The sequence below is a fragment of the Sinohyriopsis cumingii genome, chromosome 8, assembly GCF_028554795.1.
Source record: "Sinohyriopsis cumingii isolate HCF-2022 chromosome 8, ASM2855479v2, whole genome shotgun sequence".
NCBI classification, from domain to species: domain Eukaryota; kingdom Metazoa; phylum Mollusca; class Bivalvia; order Unionida; family Unionidae; genus Sinohyriopsis; species Sinohyriopsis cumingii.
Window position 1 is genome coordinate 41,798,848 of NC_142968.1, and position 25,012 is coordinate 41,823,859.

The 25,012-nt window shown below is 33.1% G+C and overlaps 1 protein-coding gene across 1 annotated transcript; it reads left to right on the top strand.

The window, feature by feature from the left end:
• Window positions 1-7,073: 7,073 nt before the first annotated feature.
• Window positions 7,074-24,746, top strand: LOC149793354 (brain-specific homeobox protein homolog). The gene is made up of 3 exons (XM_089968988.1): window positions 7,074-7,329; window positions 17,854-18,038; window positions 24,420-24,746. The coding sequence occupies exons 1-3, from the start codon at window positions 7,074-7,076 to the stop codon at window positions 24,744-24,746; spliced, it is 768 nt and encodes a 255-aa protein (XP_089825114.1).
• The last annotated feature ends 266 nt before the right edge of the window (window positions 24,747-25,012 follow it).

Sequence of the window (25,012 nt, forward strand, 5' to 3'; positions counted from 1 at the left end):
CGTGCATTTATAACTGGAAACAGGAACATCTTGATAAATGTTTAAGTGAGCTGTTAGAAAAGCACGGCAAATGACTAAAGACACACACACACACACAGAGTAGACATACAGATTTGTACTTGCCCATGCATGCATACATAGATACATATATACATCCATAGATACATACATAGATACATACATACATAGATACATACATAGATACATACCTGTACACACACACACACACACACACACACACACACACACACACACACACACACACACACACACACACACACACACACACACACACACACACACACACACACACACACATACATACATACATACATACATACAAACATACATTTCACATAATTTTTTTCTCTCAGTAAATTCGGCCATACCGGTTATTTACATAATGTAAAATACATGCATTCTTTTCGATAAACTATAATCTCGTGCTAGCTTTTGCTTTTGTTCAAACATATATTCTATTACCTTACTACGTACAAATATCAAGCTATGACGGCAAATCAAATAATTCGAGGACTAATGTCTCCTATTTTTCTCATGCTGCCTCTAATAGTTCCCCAAATTATTTAAAAGCTTTAATTTATCAAATTGTCCCAAAATTAGTGATAAATTTAGACAGCATGTGGTAATTTTTGCTCCTTAAGACGGCATTTTACTAATAACCAAATTATAACCCAATCTCTCAAAAAAACGGCGCGGATCTTGCGTGCCGGAAATTCAATAACTTTGGCTAACATCCAGATTGCGTTGAAAATGTTCTCCAAAACCACTTTGTCAGCATTCGCCCCCAATTTTCCGTGGATTTTCCGATATTAGCCCAAATTAGACGACATTAAGTTCTCTTATCGTTGTATTACTTGATAGTTTGGGCAATTTTTCGGTATTTACCATCTCTCTAAGATATATAGACTGCTTTAATGCACTGAAAGCTGGTAATATTCTGTATCCTGCTGCCTGCGGAGAAATCATTTTTCTACAGAGAATATCCTTTTCTTGCTTTCCCTTAAACGAAATTAGTCACAATGTCTTTTGATCATTGCAGATTGGTGCTCTTTTGTTGTTCGAGTTTAATTTATACGTTTGCGGCAACACTCCATTATCGGAATTCCGGGTTCACGTGAACTATAAGAGAAGTCAAGACAAGACTTATTACACTCGTTCTTATAAACGGTCCCAGTTTTTCATATGTAGGAGGATCAGAAAAATCATCATTTTGTATAATCTTCATTTTTAATTAGGCAGGATCAATTAATCTTAATCAGTTAATCTTATCCTGCTACGCATATACAGTCTAGGCTTCACCTTCAAAAATGGCGTGTAAAAAATCTTCTCAAATCACCATTCTTAGACTTGTCCTTGTTAATAATTTTTATCTAAGTTTTATTGCTAAATGACTGGGGAAAGGATATAGTTTATAAAAGATGTGATGAGACTCACTTTTAAACCAAGGTAATATATCATTAGAAGTGAGGTATCTAACTTCCTGAGCCAAAAACGTGACGAGATACCGAATGAAATTTTTGGTGTCATATGAATTTAAACATGATGTATTACTTTAATGTTGATCAATGAGAAGGGTTGAGTTATTTTCATACATCTATTGTAATATTTCAGACTATATCATAAATACCCGAACACCCGTCTGATCTGAATAGAATACAAAGAGGTTGGTTGGTAGGATCCGCATATCAGAACGCAGGCATATCCGAAATGAATTGATGTCCCTCAGACAGTCAGACGAAATGATTTATATATGTTTTCTTTGAAGTAATGAAGTTTTGGATACGGGGAATTCTAAGATGTGCGCGAGTTCTCATATGTGTGTGTGTGTGTGTGTGTGTTCAGTCATTGCCGGTATTTTTGATGGGCTCTGATTTCACCCAAAACTATTAAGATCGTGAAAAGTGTGGCAGTTTATAGTGGTTTAAAAGATGGTGTATATATGATTCGTTGAAATATATTATCTTTTTCCAGTTGCTTTGACCGTTAGATATTACAACGAAACACCATTCTAAAACAAGAAAGTTAAATGAGACCCAACCAAAATTGCTGAAAATCAAAGACTGAGCAATAACAAGGGAACGTTATCACTAGTTTTACCATATAGTAGGCTGCCATCCGGAAAAGTACTCAGTATATCATTGGCCAGCTGTCACGTGTTTTAATTGACTGTCAAGTGTAGGTTGATACCTGATTGGTCGTCTATATCAATATCAGTAGACCGGAAACTGGAGCGTATACTTCTGTATACCACGAGAAAAACTTGTATATTGGTTGTTGTTTTGTTTTTAAATCTTGTCTGATTTGGGTAAATAACAAGCTCCATCAAATCGATCAAACTGAAGTTCATTTTTCTTATGATACACACACTTTCTGGCTTTCCTGATGATTTTAACTCACTTATTTCGATTGCAAGAACAAACTTAAAGGCTTAATAATGTTCCATACCTTAAATATTTTCAGCATGTTTTTTATGTTTTCTAACTTCATGGTGTTTGTTTTTTGTAATAATATCATTATATATGTTTTTATGTTGTAGGTGTTGTCTAATGTTGCAAAGCGCTTAGAGCTTCTAAAGATTAGGCGCTATACAAAGTCCTCATTATTATTATTATTATTATTATTATTATTATTATTATTATTATTATTATTATTATTATCATCATCATTATTATTATCATTATTATTATTATTATTATTATTATTATTATTATTATTATTATTATTATTATTATTATTATTTAAAAATAAGTCCTTAAATAACATGAATATGATCAGCATAATTCCGACTGAATCCACTGTATCAAACATGGAATCGATCCCAGACCACCTAGGTGAGGAGCGATAGTTCTACCTCGAGGATAAAGAAACATACCGATTATTCTTGCTGGTAATACATACCTCGTCAGCGTCGCTTAGTTGATGGATTGGTTAATCGATCGATTGATTGGTTTATTATCGATCTGTTTTTGATACAAATAAAATGTTTCAATTCAGAAAATTTGTTTTCTATTTCGAAAAAGACACGCGTGTGGGGTTCTCTTTTAAGTTTCGTGGACAAAACACGCATTAATATATGAAACGATGAACTGATTGATTTCCAACTTGCAGATGAAATAAAGAGTATTCTACCACTGTACAAGAAGGTTACGGGAAGATAAACACGCAATAGTTATTTAATTACTCAATCTGTATCTACCACCTCTTTACCGCATTCATATACACACATATGATTGATTCAGTTTTTTTATATGTGTCTTCCGCTTCAATGCAACCATATACATACAAATGATCCATTCAGCTTTTTCATGTGTGATTTTCTCTTTACCACACTTATACAACCACCTATGCTCCATTCGGTTCTGTGTCTTTCTTTCAAGTTTCGCATTGGTGACGTTTATTTATTAATGTCGATTACATTACAAGTGCTAAAAACTTATTCATACACTATTGATCTACGTCCTAAAAGCATCAAGTGGTCTTTTAGGTGAAGATACCAGAAAATGCATAGGCTGTTACGTTCCCCAGCAAGTGTTGAAACTGGGAATCGAACCCTTTACCGCAAGCGATCGTGGTACCATTGCATTATATCAGACGTAAAATTTTATTGTTATTAAATAGATCCGCAGAATACAAATTGTGGAGATCATTGAAACTATATGTAAATATTATGATTTAAGTACACAGTGTAAAATTGCAATTTAGCTGAATGAGCGTAAACAAAATAGTATCTTTTGATACGGCACGAAAAAATACACATTTCACCCCCCCCCCTCCGACAAACATTTCGTCCTTATTATGTCGGTTTATGCTCTTTCTCCCTGTCATAATTTATATGTCTTCTTCTTGCACTATTCATTTAGCAAAGGCCCAATGTTTGAAGCCAGACGTGTCCCTAGTTTCCATTCCTCTCACGAGAATTCCTAACAGCAAATTAGGGTCCTAATTACGCAGACAACCGACAATCTCATATGTTTTCTGCACGTTTCTCCAATCTTTAATGCATTTTATTGCGAAAATCATGCTACCATTTATCGAAATTAACCCCTGTGGGAGATCAGACGTTTTTACACACAACACAAATCCCAGCGGTGTTTATTTTCCTGTAATTGGTAAAATAAACGCATCAGTCCATTTGAAGCGTTAGTTTCATTTCATTTATATTGTTGATTATAGGTCGAGGTTATCTCCCCTGATACTCGCCAGTGCGTTGTGTGTAATTGCACATATTTTCTTATGCCAGTCAGCAGCAATCTCGAATACATTATTCACTTTGGTGCTGCTTGTATTTATCCATTGGTTGCGATCAATTTATCGCCAAGGCGAGATATGATTTATAAGTATCACAAAAGAGCTCATGGAAGGCTCTTGCCTTCATTATATCTCCGCGTTTAAGACCCGGCAAGCGTATTTTATATTCGATAGCTTTTCCAAGGCTTAATCAAGACAGTTTACTTGTCAACCGATCTCGACTATTAATTTAATACACAATTTTATGTTATTGCTGAAAATCACGACGAATCTCAATAGCTTGATTATCCAGTATTTATCAAAGCAATCAGTCGGTTTTTCGGCTTAATTAGTTTTAGCTCTTGGAAAATAAGATTAGCTGAAATCGTGTCTGATAGAAGACGGATTTTCTATGACAGAGAGGAAATAAATGTCTCAGAATTTTCTAATTGAATTCTTGCGATATTTTTGTTGTGATTATTATTTTCTTTACCAATGGAAATACGAAGTCAAAAATAAAAGTAAAAGATAAATATATAATGCAGTATCAAATCAAAATTGACATCGAAACCATTTTGGGGGGGGGGGTAAATACGTTTTACATAATGTCAAGAATTACAAGAAACTCTGCCAACCATATAAGAACTGCTGTATGAGCATTGATTCTAAGTCTTCATTGCTACATGCTAAGAAATAATATACAATGGCTTTTGAAACATTTATTAAAATATTATAGACTATCCAAAGATAAAGGCAGCAATCATAATCTCAGAAACCATTTGGGTTCAATGCAGTTATTTTTTGCATATACATAACTATGTCTTACTGGGCAAAACGAAGATGTTTATTGTATTCAGTTCACTGCAAAGTATATTCTTTGTAGATGCATGACGTTGTCTTTTGGGGCCAAACGAAGATGTTCCATGTATTCGGTTCACTGCAAAGTATATTCTTTATAGATGCATGACGTTGTCTTTTTGGGTCAAACGAAGATGTTCCATGTATTCGGTTCACTGCAAAGTATTCTTTGTAGATGGATGACATTGTCTTTTTGGGACAAACGAAGATGTCCATTTTATATGTTGAACGAGGTTGTAAAAACAAAGCAATATAATACTTTGAAACTTGGTCTGAAGATATATGCGCTAACTCACTTGGTGGAGTGTTGAACTCACAATCCAAGGGTTGCGGGTTCGATACCAGTTCAGGCAGAACCAAGTAGGCAGCCACTTTGAGTCATTGGGAGAGGCACATAGATTTAACTTATCTAGACCTGATATAGCCAATACAGTGTTAAAGGTAACGTTCAAGCCAACACCATAAGAAAAGACTTTATTTGAATAATACTAGGTTATGAAATATGTTGGAAATAGATATTGGGTGTATAAAGAGGTCTGTTTGACACTACAAATTAAATGCAAGAACCAAATTCTTCAACTAAAGTTTGTAAATAATGGTTAAAATATGGAAGTAGCTGATTTGAAAGGCTTTATTGTATTTCATTTAACATTTAACACATATTTATGCTTTTCTTTGTTTTCTTTACTTTGCTTTCTTCTTTCCTCTTCTGTGACAAAAATAGGAATAATGGAACAAAAAGGTGCTCAGCAAATCTTCGCTCTAGGAGAGGCTTATTCCCTTAATCAAAGCTGTGATTGCGGCCGAGGGAGAATACAGAGGAAATGTACGTTACTCCGCCTCAGACTACAAATTACCCGCCAATTAACTTAAAGAAATGGATTACCGTGTTTTGTTACTCTCACTCTCCATCCAAGGCGGTGATTAATTTCATTATCCCGTAATAACACTTCATTAAAGCCACCTCCGGAGACGTCCAGAAACTCTGGACGGAGTTATACTAATGCTGAAACAAAGTCGGTCCGCGTAAGAAAATAACTATTTTGAGCTTGAAGGCTTGAAATCCTAAAGATCTTATATCGAAATTGCATTATTGGTTTATAGCCAATCTAAGAATTGATAGGGTATGTGATCATTTCCAATTTACTTGCGACTATTAAGCCTAAATTTCCTTCCTTCCACGTAAAATTTGTCTTGGTCGCCGCGAACATAAAACGGAAAGAAGGTAACAAATTGGACTCAATATACATTGCAACATCAACAAAAACCCGGCCCAGCTAGGATTATATTGCTTGGTTTTTCTTTCTTTTTCTTAATGAGAAAAAAAATGAAGTTAATCATTGATTTTAAGGTGTACACTTCATTTTAAAATTTCTTCGACATGCTAACATTATTTATAATTTTAGAAATTCGTGAAATGTTCTTCTTTTTAAAGTGTCACTATTTTTATGTTTTAAATAGGAATGAAAACAAGGAAACAGTGCATTTTTTTTACACAGTCAATTCATTTGTCTAATCATGTTCTTTACAACCTGATATTACGCTGAACGCATGCCATTCTCTAGATATAGTTTTTCATGGTCAGAATTTCTTGACAACTTTGTATATCTTGCATCTGTTGTACATTGTATAAAATCTGGATCATACCTCACCAAAAAGAAACACCACTTTCATAAATCGATGTATAGAAAAAGGATTTATACTGTTGAGTGGTAGTTCAGTTGGACTCGTAATACAAGACTCGTGGGTTCGATATCAGCCAATCCAGTCGGGGTAGACTGCCTCGATGTGTTCTTGGAAGGGACCTTAGCTTCTTTTCAATTGTTAAAATCTTAGAGGTACCTTCAGGTCCATCCCCACCCTCCCTCCTACCCCACCACAAAATGGTTCCTTTAAGTGTCATAAGATTATCTCTTGTAAAGTTAACTGATTGCATTTTTTCATCACTTTCTTTTATTTTTTCAGAGATGAATTTGAGTACTTTTCAAGATTCGGGCACATCTCGTGCATCATCCTTCTTTATTGACGACATTTTGCTGAGCAAACCAAAGCAGCTGTGTCGAGATTATGGCGGATTTTCTACACTTGTTCGTCCTTCTTTTCCTGCCGAATTCGGGTACCACTGCATTTCAGCCCCGCCTGTTTTCTTTCCTCAGTTTCTGTCCCATGCGCAGGGATTAGCAGCCAAACAACCGGAACACCCATTTCTTATTCCCTCAGCAGGTCAGTGAGATTATCTATTTTCGTGTACATAACACCTGTACGATAATATTCTTTCTCTGCTTATATTAATTTCGATCGATACTATCACACATTTTCGTGATTGATCCAGTGATTGTACTTTGCGTTCCGTCTGGTGTATAGTTGGTACGTATCAGTAGTAATTGTTATGTGCCTTGATTTCTGTGATAGGCGTGACTGTGTATTAGATGAGAGATAATTGCTGGGTCGTCATGCGAGTGTCTCTGTTGTACAGGAATGCTTATACCAGCGAGTATTTTCCATCTTTTTGGGGGCATGTGTGCATGACCGATGGGATATAGTGGTTAGTGCATGCATGTAAAAAGGCGATTGTTGCCATAACCCGCAGTCCTGGGTTAGAGACTCGGTATGGTATGCATTAAAAATATCTTCTAACCTGAAAGATTATATTTTTTCTCAATATATAATTATTTAACCCTATATTGCCATGCATCCTCATGCCTGATCCAGGGATAGTACTGTCTTCTCTCTCTCTCTCTCTCTCTCTCTCTCACACACACACACACACACACACACACACACACACACACACACACACACACACACACACGCTGTATTGTGCCATGCCTGATCCAGGGATAGTTCTGTCCTCTCTCTCTCTCTCTCTCTCTCTCTCTCTCACGCTGAGGGAATAAATGTCACTTAGGGAATATGGAATCGTCCATAAGAGAGGGTAACAACTGACTCGAATGGAATCGCATCCTCATATTCAAATATACACATACATTTAAATAGCTACTTCTGCCTAGTTAACTGTCAATGATGACGTACAAATCAATGATCATTGATCTATAGATAGCTGTCAATAAGTTACTGCTCACAAGTAATACCAGTAGACCATTGACCAATGAATTTGCGAAGCACATGTCAAACATATTGTCCGGTTGTTTTATCAAAACCTTAATACAGACGATTCTAGAAGTTTCGACCGATTGTTGCAAAATTATATCGCTCCAAAGATCGCAGAACTGTAATACAAGCACATATCAAGTGAAAACCATATGGCATAAATTAACAATTTCCAAAAGATGATGCAGAAGGACGAAAACTGTTTTTTGTCTTCTTTCGGGAAGGCAAAGAAAAGTCAGAAATTATAGAGTTAAAATTCTCGCGGACAGACTTTACATCAGTGGCTAACCTAACAGCAAGCTGCAGTTTATGAAAATTGACTCTCTGCTTTCGATGTCCAAATCTTCCTAGCCGATAGCTGGTGTTAATACCCCCATTTGAGACCCATACATGATTGTCAGCAATGCACAAGCTAAGTGACCGTACAGTTAGCCCTCAAAAGGTCAAGATGAGCCCGAATACGGACAATCGCTACAATGTACGAGTCAGAATTTGACCCAGTAAGCCGCATACATCGAGTATATATCAGGAATAAAAAGCTGTACAATATATTCCAAGGCAGCCTAGATATTTGAAATTCGCTTTTGTAAATGTTTGTGGTTTAAGACAAAATCTGTTATTGCCTGAATTTTCTAAATTTAGCGCTTCAATTGTTGAATCTAATTGTAACGACAGATGAATTCAGTGTCAATAATTATATGATACGTTACACGCACGCACACACACACACACACACACACACACACACACGAGCGAGCGCGCCCCCCACCCTCCACGGAAGTCGATGATCCCATCGTTCCGGAGGTATACCAGTTTTTATTAAGTATTCTCTCTCTCTCTCTCTCTCTCTCTCTCTCTCTCTGTGTTAGATGTTCTACAATCGGAATTAGAACATACCTTTTGGATCAAAATTATAAACAGAGAAATAACTGGTAGTGGTCCTGTCATTGTTGTATCTATCTATCTATCTATCTATCTATATATATATATATATATATATATATATATATATATATATATATATATATATATATATATATATATATATATATATATATATATATATATATATATATATATATATATACACACACACACACACACACAACAAGGTTAGGAGTTTCCTTTCGATGAAGCATTTACTGACAAGGTCAATGCATTATTTTAGAATAACTCCATTTACAGTTTACTTGACGGGGACATTAATTCTAGAACTGTTAATTTATCAGATATTTGTAATAGACGTCTTAATAAAAACCAAACTGAAATATTCAGTTTTGACAATGATACATTAAATTACATAAAGGGGATAGAGCGTCCAGGCCAATATGGTATACCCCAAGTCCGATACTGACAAGAAATAAATAAATACAGTTAGGATATGCATCTATTGAATTTGTGTAGAAATAATACTAGTTGCACCTCTAACGGAAGGGTCGGTCAAAGCAGAGGCGATGGAAAATGTCATCCGGTGACAAGAGCCTCATGGGATTGCTAGTAACGACTTTAACTCGCTTCCAATTTGTTAAAAAAATAGTAAAGTGCTTGATTTTAATGCTTTGTTTTCAGATATTTGCTGTGCTTAACATACCAGATTAGAAGCAATCATCTACATATACCCCACGATTATATCACTCAATATAGAACTAGAAGTATGTGGGGTGCGAGAAGATAAAATAAATTCCTGGAGAATATAAATATTCATAATCTAAATTATATCAACTTTGAACTACCTGAACGTATCAACAAAAATAATATAACAGGAAACGATGCAAATATAAATAGAAACGCACGCAAGAAAAAGCTTTATTGTACTGCAACAATGTTTTGAATAGCTTAAAGAAATAAGCTCAGTGGACACAGTAACACCCGAGTGCAACTGAAGAAATATTAAAGGTTGTTAACAAGCTAAAGAGTGGTTGAGTGGCATCGATCGATAATAAATTATATATATATATATATATATATATATATATATATATATATATATATATATATATATATATATATATATATATATATATATATATATATATACATATATACATATATACATATACACATACACATACACATATACATATACATATATATATATATATATATATATATATATATATATATATATATATATATATATATATATATATATATATATATATATATATATATATATATATATATATATATATATATATATATATATATATGTATGTATGTATGTGTGTGTGTGTGTGTGAAGCTCAATTCTTGAAACGTGTATGCAAAACGTTTTAATATTATATTTGATACTAGCTTGGTGCAAGATGGTTGGACTCAAGGTGTTATTACGTATTGTGCCCATTTATGAAAAATGACAAAACCGATGCATCAAATTATACACCTGTTACGCAAGTTAGCTATTTCGTTAACGTTTTTACCGGTTTATTAAATTTAAGATTTTCAAAATTCATTGGTGATAATAAATTATTATGAGACTCAAGCCTGATTCCGCAATAACTATTCCACAAAATACAATATATTTCTTTTGCAGAGCTTTATATAACATTAGACATTGCAAAAAGAAACTTTGTACTTTTGTTGATATTAAAATTACCTTTCATAATGTATGGGAGTTGGATTATTGAATACGTTGTATATTGTCGTCATCAGAGGAACGTTTTTTTAATGTTATAAGAAGTTTTATAATGATATCAGGTCGTGTATTGTCGTCATCAGAGGAACGTTTTTTTAATGTTATAAGAAGTTTTATAATGATATCAGGTCGTGTATTGTCGTCATCAGAGGAACGTTTTTTTAATGTTATAAGAAGTTTTATAATGATATCAGGTCGTGTATCTGTGTTAATAACGAATTTGTCGGTTATTTCCCATGATTTAAGGTGTACAACAAGGATTCAAATTATCTCCGTTATTTTCCTTCTTATTCCTAATGACCTAGAAATTTGTTCGCTAGTAAATGGGTATATAGGTTGCACTGTATTCTGCAAATATATTATCTTTTTAAATATATTAAATGTTAAGTTGATTTTATATGCGGATGACACTATACCTGTCATATATACTCATACTAACATGCAATATTCATTTAATATGTTTAGTGGATATTACAATAACTGGAAACTTATAATCAATACAGAGAAAAGAAAACAATATTGTATTTGGTTCAATAAAAGACCAAACATTCAAATTTTAGAAACAATGCCTATATTGATGTTGTAAATGAATAGAATTACTTAATTCACAAGAGAGATATGTTTTCCCGTGGCCTGAAAAATCTAATATCAATAGGTAATTAAGGTATGCATTTACTTAAAAAAGAGTGTATACAATTTAGATTTGCCTATTGATTGTTGGCTGAAAACGTTCTATTAGACCATTGTACCGATTTTAACATACGCCTGTGGAAGTTTGGGATATTGAAGATCCGATATTGTTGGGAACAAACGCATCTTTATTGCATTAGTCGTATGCTGAATGTTACAAAAAATGCACCCCTCTATTTGTGTTTTAGGGTGAAGTTGGCGGGTTCTCCTTAATTATTAACATTAAAAGTCGCATGCTATACTTCTGATTGGTCGATTAGTTAGTGGTCATAAAGAAGAAATGTCTTATAATATGTATTCTATCTTCTACTAACATTTCTGTGATAATTCCCATAACAATACATTTATAGTCGAAGTAAGGTCTATATTAGATAGTGTTGGGCTTAACTATGTATGGAAGAAATCACAGTTTTGTATCAGTTAGGCTAAAATACCATTAATACGACTAAAAGATCAATACTAACTTGTTTGGGCAGCGAACACATATACATCATCAAAAGGTGTTAATAAATTGTTATCTAAAAATAGTTTGGTTTGAGGAAAGAAATATCTCTCATTACCAAAGAAATGTATCGCAAACTTAATGAAGTTCAGAACTTCAAATAATAAGTTTTCCGTTGAAGCTAGTAGATGGGCTAATGTTCCGTATAACTACTAAAAATAACTGTAAAGTCTGTCTACGTATGAAACAGGGGATGAATATCATTATTTTTTGACATATTCTTATTCTCAAGATGAAGGAAAAAAGAGATAGCTCAGTATTACATTTCCGTCTCGGAAATGTTTATAAATAAGGTTTATAAATACAATAAATTCATAATTACATTTCCGAGACTAAGGTTTATAAATACAATAAATTCATTATTACATTTCCGAGACTAAGGTTTATAAATACAATAAATTCATTATTACATTTCCGAGACTAAAGTTTATAAATACAATAAATTCATTATTACATTTCAGGGACTAAGGTTTTATAAATACAATAAATTCATTATTACATTTCCGAGACTAATGTTTATACAATAAATTAATTATTACATTTCCGAGACTAAGGTTTTATAAATACAATAAATTCATTATTACATTTCCGGGACTAAGGTTTATAAATACAATAAATTCATCATCACATTTCCGAGACTAAGGTTTATAAATACAATAAATTCATTATTACATTTCAGGGACTAAGTTTTTATAAACACAATAAATTCATTATTACATTTCCGAGACTAAGGTTTATACATTAAATTCTTTATTACATTTCAGGGACTAAGGGTTATTCATTATTACATTTCTGGGACTAAGGTTTACAAATACAACAAATTCATTATTACATTTCCTGGACTAAGGTTTATAAATGCAATAAATTCATTATAACATTTCCGGGACTAAGGTTTAAAAATGCAATAAATTCATTATTACATTTCCGGGACTAAGGTTTATAAATACAATCCATTAATAAATACAGGTAACACACTACTCTTTTAAGATATATTTGCAGCTCCTGGATTATTTTTTCCGAGTTTTATAATTATGTTAAACATTATAATATTTCAGACGCTATATTCAGTTTCTTTTATTGTTTACCTTCATATGTTGTAAATTTAACAATCCACGTGTACTGAAGTCTTGTATTGACACTAGGATAAATTTCACCTTGATTATGAGCTTAAACACAAAAAATACGGTTGACCCCGTGTTCAGCTAACACCCAAGGTCACATATTCTGTCCGTTAAAGACCTCTCCGCTAAAGGTATAACGATAAAAACGGCATAATGAAATTGTGTCCGTTATAAACAGGTGTCCGTTTATATCATGTTCAGATAGGTCAGATTGTATTCTTTTTGAGAGCCTATTTCGAAAAAAGTTTACCGTATATTCACAAGTGATATTGAAAAATATGTATTTTTTTTCAAAAAGCAAATTTAAAATTTGTAAAAGTTAATGTGCTAAAGAGTTGGATCACATGACAGTAATACGTATACCCCGAATAACAGGTCAGATGCAAGTTAGTAACAATTGCTCCTTCACTGAAGTGGTTTAACTCCCTATGATCATTTCTGCCCTCAGTGATGCAACAAAGATCCGAAGGATCAATTGCGCCCTGATCGATGCAGGCTAGTAGAATAGGATCGATTCTGTACCCACTGATGTAGCTTTGGAATCGAACTTTAAAAAAATGTCGTGACGTGTAAAAATATTTACAGTAAGTACTATATATATATATATATATATATATATATATATATATATATATATATATATATATATATATATATATATATATATATATATATATATATATATATTACAGACATGCTCATGATGGGAGCTTCATATGGATTTAGTTCCTTAAAGGTGACATAATAAGTATTGTGATAAAAGAGTCGTACCATTGTAATCTTAACAGCAACATTAAGCGAAGGAAAAATGCCAGAATTTGGTTCAAACTTTACTTTCATTCAAAACGCGTGTGCTTGTATGTGTTTGTTTTATTTTAATGTCCATTGTCAATGTGTACCGTTTCGATAGTGATAACATCCTTACCGTAATGTACGCATTTATTTAATCTTTCGACAATTACTTTTATTTATTGAAGTGTTTATTATTTTTTATTTCGCGCAAACCATATATTTAGATTTAGTGTTTGCGGAAGATTGCACAAGTAGGGGCGTGGGGGGGGGGGCGGGTACCCTGGAAAAGAACTTATTTAAGCAAATTCTGTAAGATAGGTTGGATAACTATTAAAAACAAAATACTCCCAATAAAATTATTCTTTTTTGAGTTACACGCGCCCGTTTCTTTACCACTCAGAGAATGATGCTTAAGTTTTGTTACAACTGAATCGAACAAAAACAGTACAAATGCATGCCATAGTATGGTTTATATTTATCATACTAGATTCCAAGTAAATTCTATTCACATCCAAAATATTTTAGAATAGAATGATTGTAAATCATATTTTATTAATGTATCGCTTAAAATTGTAGTGGAATTGTTGTAGTATTGTCGAAAATACTTTGAGATTTACTTTGAACTTTTTGTAGTAGTTTGGAACATTTAAGTCTTCTGATAGAGTTTTACAACTGATTCAAAACGAACATACGTTTATTATGTCGAAGGCGGTGAAAATTTCAAATGAATAAACGTTAAATACCATTATCATCAATGGATCAGCACTTGTTACAACGTATACAAACTAAGGAACATGGACACACACACTCACACACACACACACACGCACCTTTAAATTCTGAGCGACTGCTCTCAAGAGGTGGATTGGATTAGGGTGGGTGGGTGGTAGGCTGTAAAAATCAGAGAAACTGGCACTTGAAAGTCTGTTTGAAAATAAATCATGGATCCGAATCAAGAAGTGTCATGCCCTTCGTTGACATTTATTTTCTTTTTATCCTCTTGCTAGTTTGGTTTTTTCCTCAATCAATAAATGGCACGCGCATTTCCATGAAAACCTATTGGCTTGTCAATTGAAATGGACGTTACAATTGTTCATGGCCTGATGAGCCAAACGTGCCTAATAATGACCTTTGTTGTACGAAGATACACTTCAATTCATTCTATTTGCCTTTAAATACATTCTTAAGCAGTGACATGGTGGAGCAGGATGTGGACATTATGCATCTGTCCCGTCGAGAGGAAAACAGCCCTTCGATTACAGCCACTGAGTCGTTCTAATGATAGACTTAGTCCATTATAATCCACTTGACACCCCTTGTGTTTGTTGATAGCACGATCTGGACGGTGTTTATTAAAGCCAACCGCGCCACCCTAATTGTAATAGGGATGCCTCAATATTTTTCCTTTGAGTGTTATTATTTTGGGACATCTCTCGTTTCGTTGAGTGGTTCTGTAATTTTTAATCTGCTTTCTTTAATGGTGACATGAAAGTAGTGAAAGTAGTAGCAATGTTTCTGTACATGTCAGATGACAACTCGTTCATTCCAAATCCATTAGGTGTCGTTTTTATTTATTTAGGAAACTTGTCCTCAGACACATGTTTTGGATTTAAGGCAACCCAGTCAAAATTATGGCTTAAAACTCTATCAAGGCCATATACGTATGTATGCAAATATATATTTAATTTCATTTAGCCTATGTATACAAACATACCTATTTAATTTCATTTAGCCTATGTATACAAACATACCTATTTAATTTCATTTAGCCTATGTATACAAACATACATATTTAATTTCATTTAGCCTATGTATACAAACATACATATTTAATTTCATTTAGCCTATGTTTGCAAACATACCTATTTAATTTCATTTAGCCTATGTATACAAACATACCTATTTAATTTAATTTGGTGTGTACCTATTTAATTTCATTTGATGTATGTATACAAACATAGCAATTAATTTCATTTGGTGTATGTATACAAACATACCTATTTAATATCGTTTGGTGTATGTATACAAACACACCTATTTAATTTCATTTGGTGTATGTATACAAACATATCTATTTAATTTCATTTGGTGTATGTACACAAACATACCTATTTAATTCAATTGTTCCATGCATACAAAGATACTTATTTAATTTCATTTGGTCTATGAATACAAACATACCTATTTATACATACAAACATACCTATTTAATTTCAATTGGTCAATATATAAACATAACTATTTAATTTCATTTGGTCTATGTATAGAAACATACTTATTTAATTTCATTTGGCCTTTACATACAAACATACCTAACTAATTGCATTTGGTCTATGCATACGAATATACATATTTAATTTCATTGGTCTATGCATGCAAACATATTTATTTAATTTCAGTGATCTATGCATGCAAAACATATTTATTCTATTTCATTTGGTATATGCATGCAAACATATTTAATTCATTTAGTCTATGCATATAAACATACCTATTTAGTTTCATTCGGTTTATGCATGCAAACATAACTATTTAGTTTCATTCGGTTTATGCATACAAACATACCTATTTAATTTCATTTGGTATATGTATACACACATACCTATTTAATTTAATTTGGTGTATGCATACACACATACCTTTTTAATTTCATTTGGTATATGTATACACACATACCTATTTAATTTCATTTGGTGTATGTATACAAACATAACTATTTAATTTCATTTGGTCTATGTATACAAACATGCTTACTTAATTTCATTGGTCTATGCACGCGAACATACCTATTTAATTTAATTTGCTCTATGCATACAAACATGCCTATTTAATTTCATTTGGTCTATGTATACAAAACATACCTGCTTAATTTCATTTGGTCTATGTATACAAACATACTTATTTAATTTCATTTGGTCTTTGCAGACAAACTTACCTAATTAATTGAATTTGGTCTATGCATACGAAGATACATATTTAATTTCATTGGTCTATGCATGCAAACATATTTGTCCAGTTTCAGTGATCTATGCATGCAAACATATTTATTCAATTTTATTTGGTCTATGCATGCGAACCTATTTAATTCATTGGTCTATGCATGGAAACGTACCTATTTAATTTCATTTGGTATGTGCATACAAACATACCTATTTAATTCATTGGTCTATGCATGCAAACGTACCTATTTAATTTCATTTGGTTTATGCATACAAACATACCTATTTAATTTTATTTGGTATGTGCATAGAAACATACTTATTTAATTTCATTAGGTGTGTGCATACAAACATACCTATTTAATTCATTGGTCTATGCATGCAAACGTACCTATTTAATTTCATTTGGTTTATGCATACAAACATACCTATTTAATTTTATTTGGTATGTGCATACAAAACATACTTGTTTAATTTCATTGGTCTATGTATGCAAACATACTTATTTAATTTCATTGGTCCATGCATGCAAACATACGTATTTCATTTCATTAGTCGACATAAAGGGTGAGGTTTTGCCGAATTATTTTTCTATTTGGAATTCTAAGTCCACAATGTTAAAAATGTTTTTTTTTTTTTTAAATAACAAAATGCGGCAACATTTTGAAAATATAGTCATCATACTTATATATATATATATATATATATATATATATATATATATATATATATATATATATATATATATATATATATATATATATATATATATATATATATATATATATATATATATATATATATATATCCAAGAGTTTCCACTACTAACTGTATGCATTTTGCGTAAGTTGCGTAAGATTTATTTATTTCCTTTTGTGTTGTTACAGTTGTATTGCAGTCGTTGTCTAGATGTTCTAAATCACCGTTATAATTCGATATGCTAATTTTTCTTCTCAGGATTCCCACTAGGACCACTATACCAGCACGATATTCCAGGGAAGCACTGCCGTCGGCGGAAGGCTCGGACAGTATTCAGTGATCAACAGTTGAACGGCTTGGAGAAACGGTTCGAGACACAGAGATACCTCTCCACCCCAGAGAGGGTTGAGCTGGCCTCACAGCTGAGTCTCTCCGAAACACAGGTAAGTCTAATGGTTCAACAGACAATTTCCGAATTACTTATAGGCAATGCCTCAGCGATCTCTAAACGTTTTCTCATGCGAGATGAACAACTCTTTGTAGAGCTGGTAGCATCAAACTGGAGAAATCGTACATGTCGCTTTCATGTCCTTTCCTTTGAATCCTAGCTTTACGTGACATAGGGTATTGTGGATATTATGAAATACGTTTATATATTTTTTACTGCACGTTTAAAAATAAGAATATGCAGCATCGTGGATTATTCCGTAAATAAATATAAGCTTTTTTCTAGTTCTTGTCGGTATTAGCTATATTGTTGTAAAAACCAACTCAGTTGCCACTTTTCACCATAGTTTCAAGCCAATAAAACGCGATATCCTCAATTTTGAAATAAGACTTATAATAAATCATATAAAGTTGTGCAAATTCAAAGTTTTCTTTTGCGCTTATTTTTTTTTTTGTACGTCTGTTCTGTATTGTTAATTCGCATTGGACTAAAATTTCACTGACAGCTGAAAGAGCTTAGGTTATGTCAAAAAAAACCTAGTTTGCGATGCTCGTTATCAGTTTCGCGCGCGCGCGCGTGTGTGTATGTATGTATGTGTGTGTGTGTGTGTGTAAACTTGCTACGTGTCTAAGCGTTTCCTGTGCAATTATGCAATTAATTAGACATATTCTGCGACGAGATTGGATGATCCTCCAGAGTTTCAAATATGCAATTAGTTGGAACAGGTGACGCTTAAGATTTGTCAGTTTTTGTTGAATGCGTGTCATTTCAGTCGTAAGATAGTGGTAAGGTATGCATGTACAAGTCCCTTTTACCCTACCTATAATTTTACGAATGCCAAACTGAAAATATATCACGAGTAAACACAAAATGTGGGAAAACAAAAAAAATGTATTATGCTGTCCAATACGAACATACTGTGTTTATGTAGACAAACGCACAGCAGTCCGTTGTAAAGCAGGTGGTCTCCATTGCACTGCTGTTACAACGTAGTAGGAATCTTGCATCCCACCAACAGCGCGAGCATGGTTTAAATGTCAACCTACTGGAGTAAATAAATTCTATTCTCGTATGAGGCGAGTACAGACAGATGCTGATTACTGCATCCAGGTAGCATACATTCAGATATATATCTTACAAATGGAATGCTGTTTGTTCGGCCATATCCAATACTGCATATGTGGCGAATGTCCATGTTGGTATCGATGCTTTTTGGGTGGAAATGTTGTAAACAGTCTCTTTGAAATTAATGCATATGGCGCTTCTTCTACTAGAGCTGACCCGAGACCGGATCCGAGTGAACTATATGAAATCACACAGGAAGTTTCACCTGAGACCCAGTGTTGAAAAATGACGTGTCCGGGTTATCGAATTGTGCGGCATTTGTTTCAACGTGCGTCTGCCACTATTATGTTAACACTCAAGAATGTAAAGGTGATACATCTTAGCCAGAATTAAAGGAAATGTCGAAAATAACTTGTTAATTTTATATCTGGACTCTTCTCGCCAAAATGAAAATTGTGTGATAAACATGATATCAAATGTGCAATGTTTTAATGTTGAATTTTTGAAACTCGTTTAATAATGTTCTGCCTTTATGAGACTTGAGATCCTCCATGTCTATATTTATTAATAATACGCAACAAGTCGGTTCAGGGTATTGACTGTCTCAGTAACAAAAGCGCCCGAAACAAGTTCATGTGGTTTATCATGCGAATCAACCAAATAAATTCGCGTTTGCTAGCATATTGTTTCTAAACAAAAATGGCGGAGGAAAATGGTGGATGACGGAGCAGGTGAATAACTCGCGGTACTACTGAGATGGAAAAATGGGAAGCAGTTTAGAAACTGGAAACATAAAATAGAGTGTATATTTGTTTGCATGTCCAGGACTGGTTGATAATGACATTGAGGTATTTGTTAATGTATTCGTTTGAGAGTTTATCTTAGTTGTAACTGAAACAAAATAGAGACAATGTTTTAATGATAGAATTTCAGTCTGGTTACAGTCTTGAGTTTGGAAAACTTATTACAAAATCAACATCTTTGGCCCGGAATTGAAAGCACACGTTGCCAACACATGCATCGGAGATATGTCTATACTGAAATATTTAGGTTTGATCATGAGCATTCGGAAGTATAAAGTTATTGAATTTTTAATATAATTATGTTTCCATACGTTTACTTCGGGAGCTGAATTTGTACCATGAGACCTGGATATGTTTTGCTTAAATGTACGCTCAGTGGTTAAGTTCATTAATAAAACAAGCAGTGTGTATCTAGTCAGTTACGTCAGAACAATTCAGATTAGTTTGATTCTGTTCGGTTCTGAGTATTTTAGTAAGGGTTTGTCAAGTTTAGGCTCGTCACTATTTTCAGGTCGGGCAGATTCATGTCAGCGTATATCAATTCAACTGTTGTTAGTTTAAACAAACCAGTTTAGCTGACTTTTATTTTCGCTGACTAAGGGTCAATGAATAGATTAGTTACGTCATTGTATATTACTTAGTGCTTACTAATCTTACTCATGCTGACCGATGGATCTAAGAGCATAGCTATGACTGGTGATAAGTGCCGTATAAAATCTACATCCTGGCCTAAATACAAATGGAGTAAGGAGTAAGTGCAAGGCAAAGCTTTAGCAACCATTTACACAGCTGCTTGTTTCTAAACACCTGACTTCGAAGAAACATGTCTGCAAAATTACACATTGTTTGTTGCACACACAAACACACACACACACACGCACGCACGCATGCACGCACACACACACCTTGTATGCCTGTATACATTTAGGAATATGAATACAAAAAGAACCCTAAAAATTCATCAGACCAACAATTAAATATATTCATGGAAATTTTTGTAAAATTTTTTTTATTAGTTAACGGTGTGCACGTTTGGTGATCGCTGGAAAAAAATTATGATGAGATTCAAATTAATGTCACTATTTACTCTTGTTCTTTTACCTTATATCTCTTCAGGTCTGTTACGCCAACAAATCATGTATGTTGACAAATGTGCTTAAAATGCAAAAATAAAACTTCTTTATTTCAATGATTGAATCTAATCGTTTATTTTATTACAAAAGTTTTCTTCATATATATATATATATATATATATATATATATATATATATATATATATATATATATATATATATATATATATATATATATATATATATATATATATATATTTATTTATTTATTTGTAAACCATAAAAAGTCCCGTCAAGCTGACTCAAGTACTGAGTATTATCCATAATTGTTTTGCCTGTTCGTCAAAAAGCATTCCAAAAAATGATATTAGCAAAGTTTTATTTGTATTTTATCATAACCTGAAAGCAACGCTAATTTCAACGTCACTTTTCATATGTAAGATAAAATGGTGAAATACTTAGTAAACTGCATATCTTGTAGCTTAACCTAAAATTACATTTGGTACATCATTAGATAGTGAATACAAATGGTCAAATTCTATCTTTCCAGGAATAAATGCAAATGTATATTGTTAACACTAGTTACTCTAATATTTTGCTGTATAAATTCTTCTATTTTCTCACATCTAATAGTAAAAAAAAACATCTTTCATTAAATAAAATTCAAACAATTTGGGTCTGGTTATATGGTTGAAAAAGGGACGTTTTTCTAAATAATTGTTTTGTAAAGATGATCGGTCGTAGATAAAAGGTTACAACACTCTGACTCCAGCAAAACAACTTGGGAACAAATGCTTGTTAGTGCCCTCAACACAACCCTTTCTTCGATATAATGCAACTATTTGGAACGAAATGTAAATAGTAGAATGTACTGAAATTTTAGCTGCATTGTTAAAACAATACAAAACACTGTTTTATGGCAGGGAAAATACCTCATACCTATGAAGCAGGGATGGTTTCATGATATTTCTGCGACAGTATGATTTTTAGTAGAGTTGACTCGTTTTTAACCACCCACCCCCAACATTTAGCTCTGTTTTTATACTACTGTAAAGTGACTTATTTACCTGGATAAAAGGGTGGTGAGTGAGGGTGGGAAGGGGACCCCTGGATTCAACACTGATTTGGTTTTTGGTCGGTTTCAATGGCTCTTTCACCACCTTAATGGCTGTTATCATACCGTGGCTGGCCTGGACAGGTACTGAACCTGCAACCCTTGTATTACGCATGCGAGTCTCTGCCAGGTGAGCTATCACGACTAGGATCTGTAACGATATGACTGTTTTAGTCAAAGGAATGAATTGAAACTCGATGAATTTCGTGCTTTTTGCTAATTAGTGTGCGTGAACGATGCGCGAATGTCATGAGATGCACTTACGGCAAACTGTGAATAATTTTCACGATCCAAAGTCTCCCGTGATCTCTTCAGTTCTATACATCAAAGATGCACAGCTATATTCATTATTTGATGACGGTAACTCAAGTTTTCATCCAGGGATAATGTTATTTCCGACGGTTTTGCCATATTTTTGTGTTTAATTAACACATTTTGACTTTTCACACATGCTGCCCCGTTTAATGACAAGATGATAACGTTTAATTTGATTCAATTATGGCAGCTCTGCAATCTTCTGGGAATTAATACGGAGGAAGAACGCTGACAAATCAAATTCATCAAACGTGCGGGGAGGGCGTGCTCTCAAAAGTCTGGTACTCGGTTCGTCTTTCACAATAAATGAGAATTTGACACACATTCGACGTATGCGCATATGCTCAAATGCAGGATCACAAGGGATATTGCTTAATCAGAGATAGACACATACGCATGCATAAGTCAGACTGATGTATCATGCATTCGATAAGTCATCATTGTTGTTGCGTGTAATGAAAGTTTCTGTGTAATTTCTTGGAAATGTTATGACTATAAATTGTACCGATAAATGTTGTTTAGAATATTGTGTAATAAAGTTAAGTACACATGTGAAATGGGTTTGTAATTGTAATTAATAATACATATAACGTTTTAATTGACCACAAGGTTTAAAATTAAAAGTGGTAAAAAAAGAAAACACATGCTAAAAGAAGAACAGTGCAAACTGCGTCATTATCCGTTAATGACTTGAGATATTAGTTTTAAAATATTCATGGGTGATAAATAATCCGCTCTCTATTAATATTAATGACATCTGATGATGTAATACAAAATATTAAATATTTTATACAAGATTCAAAGCTTCAAGAACGTCAATATAAGGAAGCCTGGAAGCAATTTTCAAAACATATAAACAGATGTATAAACATAATAGACACGTGCATAATTATATGAATTTGTAGCAAAAGAAAATGTTAAAATTTAAATGACTTTTAACAATTACATTGATTACATTTTCATCTTGAAGCGGATTGATCATTTAATATATCTGAATTTACTCAAAGAAGGAAATTTTGTTCGTTTGTCTAGAAAATTCAGTTTAAGTTTTGTGAAAAAATGTCACTGTAAAGTCTTCGTTAATATAATCTTTGAACGTCTTTTAAATTTCAGAAACATTTATTAATATGTTGATATTTATGTAGAATAATTTTATTAAAAATACAAAATACGGTCCAGTTTTCATCAAATTGAATTTCGTCACGTGTTGTCTGCACGAGGATCCATTTTTGCAGTTGCTCAATGTTGGAAGCTTTACCATCTGTTATGATATAAAAATTCTCCGTATGTCTCGCTAATGGTTTTATCGTAGTCTTAGTCAGAAATATTCCACACACGTTTAAACCCAGCTTGTTAACTTGCAAACAATGCATAAAAATTGTTGAAATTCGTATTTTTCACTGCCTTTGTTTTCACAAGCGAATTTTCCTAACAACTACACTCATATGTAGATTTCAATACATGAAGCTGCCTTTCTGTAGACAAAATCTGAATTAAATATAACCGGCCGAACTTGTTTAATTTCATACATTTGATACACATGTTTGTTCTCTAGAACACGGCATTCACACTGAGTTCATAATTTCGCATTTTGAACGCTTTGATAATCGCATTGAGTTATACAGCCACGGGATCTGGCACATATTAAATTCTTAAATAAAAGTGAGTCACGCCAGCATAAGAATTTATTGGATTCTGTTTTAAATAACACATGGTTCCGTAGGGTTTCTTTGCAAACTGAGAAACTAGAGCGGAACGTTAACATCGCGTAAGATCGTCTTGCCAACCTCACAAATGTTCCAAAGACAATTCAATGTGCATCACGATTTGGTAAAAATGTAAAACAAACATAACATAGTAAAATAAAATGACGACGATGAAGATTATTATTATTATTATTATTATTATTATTATTATTATTATTATTATTATTATTATTATGATTGTTATTATTATTATTATTATTATTATTATTATTATTATTATTATTATTATTATTAAACTAGGTGAAGACGTGGTTCCAAAATCGCAGAATGAAGCACAAGAAAATGCAGAAGAAAAATCAGGATGAACCGGAAGAGAGACAAACATCAGACAGGGGTGATGATTCTGGTGATGATGAGGGCAACGGTCAGCAGAGCAAGACGACAAAGACAGGAAATAGTTCAACTTCAGATTCACTTCCGGCAAAATATACCGGATATGACGTTGCTAGTTTGATTCAGGACAAGTCGCTTGAACATGCAAGCAAACGAGATTCACGAAAAACATTAGAGACTGAGCTTGAACAGGAAGAAATAGACGTCGTTCAACATGACTCGGAAAAATCTTGATTTTGCCCTGTTGGTAGTATAAAAGTGTGAAATAACATTTATTAATTTCAGTTGGCCAATGCAGTTTTTTGCTCGCATATGTTAAGCTACACCTCAACATAAATATACTGACTTAAATGGACAGTTTAAATTGTGCTGTGCGAGAGCAACTGCATATGGTGACAAATACATTATGGAATCTGCATATGATACAAAATGTTTCTGATATTGCAGATAATTTATGTATGCTTTCCGCTTTTTAACTCGCTGATGTTTTATGCCAATGA